The following is a 9,593-nucleotide window of genomic DNA, read 5'->3' as shown; positions in this document are numbered from 1 at the left end:
TAGTACTTTGAATGGTGTGTGGTGGTAATTTCTGCTGTTCCCTGAGTTGTTGTGTCTGCGGACGCTCAGGAACAACAACTCAGGGAACGCTTCACGCTCGGGAACTAGCTCTTGGGAACAGGCTCCCGCCCTTCAACCGGAACTCACGGTCGTCATGACAACTGAGCGAATTCAGCGCGCTATAAAAGCCGGAAATGAGTCCAGCACGAGTCTGGCCATGGTTCCTAGGTCAAGAATAAACTGCCACACCGAACAAACCGAAACGTCAACAACACCGACAGTCTGGTCAGAAAAAGCTGCAGAAACACACGCTGCAACAAAGAGAAACATATTTATGTCGGCTTTAATTTTGAAGGTTCTTGCCGGAAGTACTTCTTGCGATCTCTCTGCCGAGCGCGCGCGCACACACTCACACACGCGCGCAGGACCGTCGGTTGTAGTTCGGATAAGCTGAACCGCGGTGAGGACATGAACCGGTCGCTGACTTCGCGGGTCCCCGGGCACCGGGGAGGCCCCTCGCCCTGAGCGGCAGTCCGCGTCGGGAGCGGCGGGCCGGCCCTCTCCGGCCCGGCGGGGGGAGCGGGAGCCGCGGAACAAAGAGCCGTCCTGCCCTCGACCATTGTTGCCGAGCGGAGCGCCTGTTCTCTCGCTGACTCAGAGGCGGTGCGCGCTGTGAAAGTAAGCTAACTGCTCTGAAGTCGGTCTGTTTTTAAAAGGGGTCGTAAAAACGTGGGTTTAATGCTGTGAAGTTTAATTCATCCACACAAACGATCGGATCCTTGAACCGCGGACTGGGTCTGGTAGGAAAAGCTAACACGAACTTTACGCACCGCTGATACCGGCCCGTGACTGCGGTCCTGGCCGCCATCAGTGTCCGTAAGCTCCTCTGTAATTCAGTCTGCGCGGTGTGATCGGAACCAGGGAACTGGGAAACCTTTCTAGTGGTTAGCGAGTCAGGGGTGAACCGGGCGAGTGCCGCCGTGAGTTAGCTAGCTGGTCACACGGTTGTTTCTGTGCACGACAGATACTGAACCCGTGGTTTCTGCTCAAATAATCACGGCTCGATACGAAGCCGATGGATCTCCACCACAACGAGCCCGGCTCAGGCTGACGCACTGCTGGTGTGTACAAATTGTCATTGAGAAATCTGACAATTCAGGGTTGTGTCGCTTATTGCAGCTAAAACACAGGTCAACAAATACTTGTCTGAAGGTGTGAGACACCGTGGGAGCTGCTCTCCACATCGGCACCGGGTAAAAGCTCCATGTCGAGCTGCCCCCCCCCCCTGTGTGCAGCTGCCTGCAAGAAGATTGTCAAAGAAATAAAGTTTTTCAAATTAGTAAAGCGGACATTTCATCACAAAAATGCTGCTTTCATGGATTTTTTTCTTTGCCAAATTCAGAAGTGGATCCTAAGAAGTCAAAGGAAAACTTTTCATATGACAATAGAAAAGTAACGGTGTGCCTGTGCACTTTTACTAAAACATTGGACAACATGAAGGTGCCATATTTGAATGATTTGAGTTTAGAGAGCAGTTATTGGGGGCAGGTCCCAGGTCCAGACTTTGAGTTCGCCATGCTGCTTGTGTTGACAGGTGAGGGGCGGCCTGTCCTCCAGTCATGACCTCTGGGAATGGGAACACTAACAGCAGCCAACACAATGGAGAGAGCAAACCAGCCCAGGCCCTAGTCAAGACTCACATCCTCACCCATCTGATAGAAGGCTTTGTCATCCAGGAAGGTGCCGAGCCTTTTCCTGTGAGTACTGGAGCTCTGCATGTGTCTGTCTGTAAATTCCCCAACACGTATTAAAATATAATCATTGTATGACGGTAATCAAAGAGCTGGGGCTTGACTGTCCAGGTAATTCAAAACAACACAACTCATATTGACAGAGAGTGATTTTACTTATTAACTCAGAGTTTTCATGTGTTTTTTACTTTAACTAAACATTAACTGGCAGCACAGGGTAAAAGCACAGAGAGAGTCTCTGCACTCCTGTTTGATGTTTCCTCTCTGAGCAATTAAAACAATTGAATGCATCTTATATCCACTAGCATCAGTCTGCAGCTCGGTCACTTATCACCCAGTCCCATCCTCAAACTCTCAACATGCCCAAAATGACGACCAAAGCTTCTGCAGCTTGTAGCTAACCAGGAAGTTTCCTTCTTGGGATAATGGACATTTCCTCCATAACTTCTGTGATTTGTGCAGTTTAAGACATGAAAACACATTAATCCACTCTTAAACTCTGAGCCTCTTTGGTTTGTTCTCTGCCTCCATGTTGCTTGTAAACCTGTGTGTAGTCTTTTTTGAGCGAATAGTTCCAGAAAATAAAGAACTAAAGGAACTAAACAGGATCTAAACAAGGAATTTAGGCTTCGTCCACACTGATAGGTTCAGATGAGCGTTTTAGCTCCGTATCAGAAATCATCTCCGTCCATACTAACACACCTGAAAACGCATATCACATGACCACGGTCACTGGGCATGTGTGAACTGGTGTAAACAGGAAGAAGATTGTCCACTCTGAAGTTGGTTGGTTGCAGAAAATACTACGAATGAGAACAGCAAAGACAGTTTTCAAACTAAAACGGGTCCAGCAGTGTTTCCAAAAGTCTCTGTTTTAGGGGCTCGAAAACTTCTGAGTCATGTGGAGTGAATTTATCAAAAGAGATGAGTCTGAAGGTGTGGCATGTTGCCGTTTGTGTTTCCATCTCATGTGAAGAACCATGAAGATAAGACCGTTATCTGTCTGTTTTCCACACTCTGCTGTTCAGTTCAAGCAAGGAGCTGGAGCTTTCTGGTTCACTGTGTTGTAACGGTGTTCTGTGTTGGTAATGTCTGTGTTTTCTGTCTGCAGGTTGAACGTCCATCCTTCTCAATAGAAAGCCTAAGGAGACACACAGCAGACTCAAAGATGGACGGCCTCTCACCAAAGGGTAAAGTTCTCAGACCAGTAACACACCAGTATCTAAAACCTCCTTCACTCTCAAACATCTTGGTCATGATCCAGATAACTGGGTTGGGTGGTAATACAGTATCCTGGGGTTGATTGACTCATGAAAGAATTCTGCTGCACCGTGTGCACAAATATGGGCTATAATTAACAGCTTCAGAGTTGTATCTGTGTGGTTGAAGATACAAAAGTGATGACAGAACTTTTTGTAAACGATGTTACTTCATACTCACATGTCACATGACAGCTTCTCTTCAGAGAGAACGCTCTGCGCACCCTGAAGGACAGGCGCACAGAGACGACGGTAAAGAGACTGACAGAGACCATAAAACTTCTTTCTCTTTCTCCCGGTGCTCGTGACGGTCGCTCTGACTGACAGACAGGTCTGTTCTGTTGTTTGTCAGAGAGAGAGAGAGAGAGAGGAGGAGAGACTGAGTGAATCAGTGCTGTGCACAGCTGAAGCAACAGCACAAAACACAGCGTTCAATATCTTTTATGTGACTATGAGAAGTGTTAATACACTTTCAATTCATTATGAAACTGGCGGATTAGACAGTGATGGACCACCATCTATGAACAGCGAGTCCCTGGTTCAGCTCCCAGCCGGCTGGACTCTTTGCTGCATGTCCTCCTCTCTATCCTCATGTTTCCTGTCTCTCTTCACTGTCCTGTAGAATAAAGGCATAAACATGCCCCCAAAAATCACTGGAAAATCACAGTTGAAGTGCACTGTAGCCACCATGTGGAAGGAAACGCTATGTTAACGACTGCAGATTCTTAATCAGCTGATAATCAGCTGGTAATTCCTTTTTGGGAAAGGCACCAGAAGACTGTAAGGAAGCTGCACTTGTTGCTCCGACAACCGTCCCGCATGAAATACAGAAACAGAAAATCCAATATATCCAATGAAATCTGTCAATTTATTTACTATATTCATTACAATTAGAATCTGGATATCTTGCACAAACACATGTATTTTCTGTGGATGTTGTTGGTGCCTCTGGTGTCTGTGTCTCACTGTGTGTTGACCGTGTCCCCTCAGAGTTCAAGGGCCAGCAGGAGCCCATGCTGACCTGTGAGCTGTGTGGCAGGGTGGATTTCGCCTACATCTTCAAAAGGTCTAAGAGGTTCTGTTCCACAGTGTGTGCCAAACGGTGAGGAAACGCTTCATTGGAGTCATTGATTCATTTCCACGGTTCAGGCTGTGGTGGAAATCACAGATGTCCCGATCAAGTTTGCTGGCCCCCAGTTTTCTCCCAGTTGGTCCTGATTCAAAACTATTCAGCTGATCAACTTAAGTGATTGATATGTTATGAATATAAGTATGACCTTGATCTAATTACTTACACTAATCCAATTATTAATGTTATAATTGTAGCTATTCCTTCCTGCTAATCTTCAAATTCTATGACTTATCCAGGTTTTCTTCTGATGTAAGAATATGAAAAAATATGATGATGATGATGATAATAATAATAATGATAAACAACTTCATTTATAGAGCACTTTTGATACTAGAGATGTAACTCAAAGTGCTTTACAATAAGAAATGGAACAGTACAATGAAATAAGGATGAATAAAAGGACAGTGAAATTAGACAATATAAATATAAAACAGGAGAAAAAAATAAAAATAGGAATCAATAAGAAATGTAAAATATGAGAGAACTGATTAAAAGCCAAGTTGGATAAATAATTTTATTTTACACACACAGACCTGTGCAATGTTGTGGAGCTGGATGTGAAAATAAACTATAATAAAACTCAAATTCAGTATCAGGCCGAGCTCTTTCATCGTTAACCCCCAAATGTTAACTTGATTTGCAGCTACAACGTGGGATGCACAAAGAGAATGGGTCTCTTCCCAAACCGCAAAACCACCCTGGAGAACATGAAGAAACAGAGAGCACTGAATGGAGCCCACAAAAGCCCCAGTTTAGAGTCTAAAAAGAAGGTGAGACTTTAGATTTATTCTGTTTGTTTAGATTTAGTCCTGATCTTAGTAAAAGTGAAGAATAACTGGCCTCTGTATGAGCCCTGCAGCCTTTTGAAATCAATGTGTCTTCTGTGTCTGAATTAAAGCTCTTGGATCACGTCATCATGTCAGAGGCAGATTCTTAATGTCCAGTGTTGAACTTTAACCCCTGCTGTCTCTGCAGAAGCCTGCTGCTGCTGCTGCTGCTGCTGCTGCTGCTGCTGCTGCTGCTGCTGCTGCTGCTGCTGCTGCTGCTCTGTCCCCCGGTCACTCTGTCCACCCTGCACAGGCAGAGTCCAGCCAATGTTCAGACTTGTCTGGCTACAAAAAACCCCCGTCCCCCCTGTCAGCCACCCAGCGGGTGCCTGCGGTGCAAGGCTCTGAGCTGCCCCTGCTGCCCCACAGCTTCCTGCCCAGTGACCCCGGCCAGTGGAACATAGAGGACGTCTATGAGTTCATCTCCTCTCTGCCAGGTGAGCACTCCCCATCTGTCACAGTGTCACATTTGTCCACATGTTGTGCATATTTACCTGTGCCTTTCATTGTGACAGGAAGAGGAAACCAATCAGGATTTAGCAACGTTCGAATCTAAATCTAAAGAGAGTTTTGCGATTGTTTGCTGATGTCAATCAAATCTGATTAGACCAGTGTTCTCTTAATAAATCATTTATGAGGATGTTCTATCCCAAATCTAAACTTTTGATTATTCAGTTGTTATTATTCAACATTAGAGAGAAATACTTAAGTTTCCAGGGACTTTAAACCTGGTTTCTTTCCCATTTCCCTCAGTCAGTATCCCAACCACTAACAAGTTAACATTTATGAAGCCTGGAAGGTTCATGGGAAAAAAAAGGACATTGTTTCCACAAAGGACTTAAACCCCAAACCAAGCTCTCACATTAACGTAGCACTAAAAGACTGACCTGGCAATATGTCGTGTTTTTGTTGTTGTGCACAGCATAAACAAACCAACAAGTCCGTCTCTCTGACCCTGTCTGCAGCTTCAGCTCTCAGTCCATTGGTTCATACTGAAGATATAAGAGCTATACAAATGTTTAGACTCATTATTAAAAATGTTCTGTTATTTAAACTTAGTCAAAAGGGAGAAAATAGAGCATATGTTGGGGACTATTTTCAGTGGTGGATTAATATACATTTTGTGGTCTGTTGTATTTCTGGCAGCAGTGATTGAGTCTAAATAAACTACAGTCCATCTGTTCAAGTTAATGAAGGAACATGTCAACAGAGCAACAGGCTCACTGATGTGTTTAGAGGGACCGGCCGGGCCAGGCCTATAAATGGGAATGTCTCTGACTGATGAAGTTGACTGATCATCTCCTTGCATGAGACAGGCAGTGTGTCCGCTCCAACCCGTTAACCTGGGAGCCAAAATGAAAACCAAGACGTTCTGCAGCCGCCACACAGCCCGAGTGGTCCTAGCTTTAGTTTTAGAATAGAAACTGTTTTAAAACAAAATTTTCCCACATAACCACTGAAATAATATGACACTGTTTTTCCATTTTGTCAGTATGGACATGAAATTGGTCTTTAAAAGTGAAGAAATCCTGAATGATTCATCACTGGCATGCAGTGAATCTTGGGATAAGTTGGACCATGAAGGATCCACCTGTTGCCCTCAGGAAATTGCCAAGTGGTCGTTCATGAGGCCAGTTGTGTCTTCATGCTGCTACCAGCTCAGCTGTCAGTCCAACATGGACACTGAGCTGCCCCCTGGAGGCTGAAGGAACATGTCTGATGCATCCTGAGACCTTTGTTTTTATTCCTTTAAGTGATAAGAAATATGTTAGAAAATATGTTAAAAATGTCATGTAATTAATTGTGATGCTGATTATCATGTGGAGTGTGCAGCGCTGACTGTCGTGCTGTGGCTGCAGGTTGTCTGGAGATCGCTGAGGAGTTCCGCTCTCAGGAGATCGATGGTCAGGCCCTGCTGCTGCTGAAGGAGGACCACCTCATGGGAACCATGAACATCAAACTGGGCCCTGCACTCAAGATCTTTGCCCAGATCAGCATGCTCAAAGACTCCTAGCCCGTCTCAGTCCTCACACACACTCACACACACTCTGCTCTCAGGCAGCTCTGGACTAACAGGATGTGCTCAGGATCCCACATGTCGACTGACTCTGAGCTGAGTTCTGGTCCAGTTCCTGATTCTGGGTCAGAGATGTTTGTTGGGTGTTTTTCCTGCTGAACGCGCAGACGTCAGTCTGGACTCTTCTGATACTCTGATAACTTCGCCCCAGCATCACGTCAACAAAACTTCAGCCTGTAGTTTGACAGGAGTGTGTTAGTTCAGCTGTGACGGTGAAATGTTTCACTGACAACAGGTTTCTGTTTTCATCGTGCCCCTGGTTCCTGCAGACTCCAGGTCAGCAGCAGTGTGACTGCTGTGTCTTTGAACTCTGGACATTTCAGTCACTGATGCTCAGAAAGTTTCTCACAGGGAAAATATTGAAAATACAAACTCACTGGACGGTAGCAAACTGTAGCTCCATAAAGGCGACATCAGGCAGGTGTGTGGTCACGAAAACATTGTTCTGTCTTTACTGTGAAGAAGAAAAGTCTCTTTCATTCAAGTTAGTACAAACCATGTGAAGTCTGTCAGTTTATTGTGTCGTCCAGTCAGTGGCAGCTCTGATTCACTGATGAGTGACACACAAACTGTCTCGACTTTAGTGGAAAAGACTTTTCTCTCTCTTGTATTTATTGTGGATAAAAGTTCAGTCTTGGCCATAGAAGTAGTAGCTCCTCCTGTTTAGTAGCTTTTTCCACCAGATCCATGATCCATGGTGTTTTCTGTGTTTTATTTTTTTGTTTGTTGGCTCAGTGGCTGAACTGCTGGAGTTCCTGGATAGTGGCGCAGGACAGTGATGTGTAGTGTGAGTCCACAGTGTGTGTTTAGCAGTGAGACTGTCAGCCTGACTCCAGCAGCAGTGACACTGACATGTTGGTTTGAAGCCATTTATTGACCAACAGTCAATAATGTTTCACGTGTTACAGACCAGGTTTGTCTCTGCTTCCAGTCTTTGTCCTCAGCTGGACTAAAGGTGTCTCTGCTGAGACACAGAGAGACGAGGCTCAGGAGGAAGGTGGTTCCATCCTGACTCCACCAGCGAATGGTCAGATACTCAGTTGTTTTCACCAAAAAATACCTGAAGGACCATTGGTCCGGAGACAGATGTTGATTATTTTCATTTAGTTTAATTCAGTACAAACACAATGACTCAAAAACCCTCATCAGAACAATATTAGTTTCCTGGTTGAAGCAGATTTATTCTCCTGCGTCACAGAGTTTCTGTTCAGGACACAGGAAACGTGACGCGAGATTCAACCTGTCAGTCATGTTTGAGACGTCTGTGCTGTAGTTTTCTAGAAGGTGGTTCAGTGCAGTGACTCTGTCCACCCAGTATCTGTTTAGGACGCTTGTATTTTCTCCTCCATGTTTCATTGATGATGGACAAATGAGCTTGTTTTCATTTAACAAAGCCATGTTAATGCAGACTCTGTTCACTCCCACAGCTCTGTGTCAGAAACATGACCTGTGTCATGTTCCACAGCGATCAGGTAGCGTCTATGCACACCGGAAGCCACTGCCATAAGTGCCTATGGTGACACGTTGATGCCGAGTTCATAATCATTTTTACCAAAGTCAAGTGAACGTCTCCGCTGAGGTGCCGTCACTCGAGACGCGCTGAAGCTGAGCTGAGCCACAGTAATGATGGACTGGGTTCTTACTGCAGATGCTTGAACAGTTGTTTTCCAAAGTATCTTATTCTGTTATTGAGGGAAAAAAAGCTGCGACTAATTAATCAAGATGATGAAAACCGAGGCGCCTGTTTCACTACAGATCCCACCAGGACTTTGAGTCTTTTTTTGGGGACATTTCGCTTGTGGCAGAAAGTCGACTGTGATTCACTGGACAACACTCGGACGAAGGCCGTTTCTGACCTGCTCCACAGTCCCACTGTGAGCTGTTTGTTTACAGGAATAAAACTGGTTTCTTCAGTGGGAGATGAAATGGAGTTGTGATTGGCTCATGACTGTGACATCACAAATCTGTAAACATCTGTGTCCTGGTCCTGACAGATGTTTAGTATAGTTAGTGGTAGACACTGTTTTTGTGCTTTAAACTTTTCTTTTTTACAGAAATCCATATTTTTTAGCTCAAAAATAAAATCATGAGAAAAATTTATTTGACTTTCAAATTTTGTTCATCTGTGTCTGAATAGATCATCAGCAGCTGTTGAGAGCAGCTGTGGCACAACATGTATAACATCAGCTTTAAATCTATTCACCCACTGGTGCACAGCAGGAGGAAAAATCTGTTTACACTTTAAAGTTGTGTGTGATGTCACCAACGGTCAATGATTATAACAAAATCATTCATAATCAAAGTAATAATCAATTTTAAGTCTTTATCAAACTTCTAAAATTTACAATTTGGACTTAAGTAAAAGGTAAAAATAAAAATTCTTGAATATTACTTCAACTCAAATAAAACTAACTAGCTAACTTCACCATGTATCTCTGCAGCACCGTACATATTGGACAAAGCGTCTAAACTTATTTCTTCACATTCTGTTGATAATTTTAGTTGATTTTTGAATGTGTCAAATTAAAATACTTACATATGGCACCT

At 44.3% G+C, this 9,593-nt stretch overlaps 1 protein-coding gene across 6 annotated transcripts; it reads left to right on the top strand.

The window, feature by feature from the left end:
- Nucleotides 1–177: 177 nt before the first annotated feature.
- phc2a (polyhomeotic homolog 2a (Drosophila)) lies at nucleotides 178–9,146 on the top strand. 6 transcript variants are annotated; one of them, XM_071475129.1, is made up of 9 exons: nucleotides 178–678; nucleotides 1,025–1,121; nucleotides 1,403–1,500; nucleotides 1,595–1,757; nucleotides 2,863–2,941; nucleotides 4,001–4,112; nucleotides 4,786–4,912; nucleotides 5,118–5,406; nucleotides 6,829–9,146. In XM_071475129.1, exons 4-9 carry the CDS (start codon nucleotides 1,620–1,622, stop codon nucleotides 6,981–6,983), a joined length of 900 nt encoding a protein of 299 aa, XP_071331230.1. In that variant the 5' UTR covers nucleotides 178–678; nucleotides 1,025–1,121; nucleotides 1,403–1,500; nucleotides 1,595–1,619; the 3' UTR covers nucleotides 6,984–9,146. The 6 variants fall into 6 exon arrangements, with proteins under 6 accessions (XP_071331230.1, XP_071331229.1, XP_071331232.1 ...); XM_071475128.1 differs by lacking the exon at nucleotides 1,403–1,500; XM_071475130.1 differs by lacking the exons at nucleotides 178–678; nucleotides 1,025–1,121 and adding an exon at nucleotides 1,148–1,253.
- Nucleotides 9,147–9,593: the final 447 nt, after the last annotated feature.

The sequence above is a fragment of the Trachinotus anak genome, unplaced genomic scaffold (assembly GCF_046630095.1).
Source record: "Trachinotus anak isolate AG129_WGS33_773 ecotype Australia unplaced genomic scaffold, CSIRO_AGI_Tana_v1 ptg000004l, whole genome shotgun sequence".
Taxonomy (NCBI): Eukaryota; Metazoa; Chordata; class Actinopteri; order Carangiformes; family Carangidae; genus Trachinotus; species Trachinotus anak.
The sequence above is the reverse complement of the archived record's forward strand: the minus strand, read 5'-3'. Positions and strand labels throughout refer to the sequence as shown.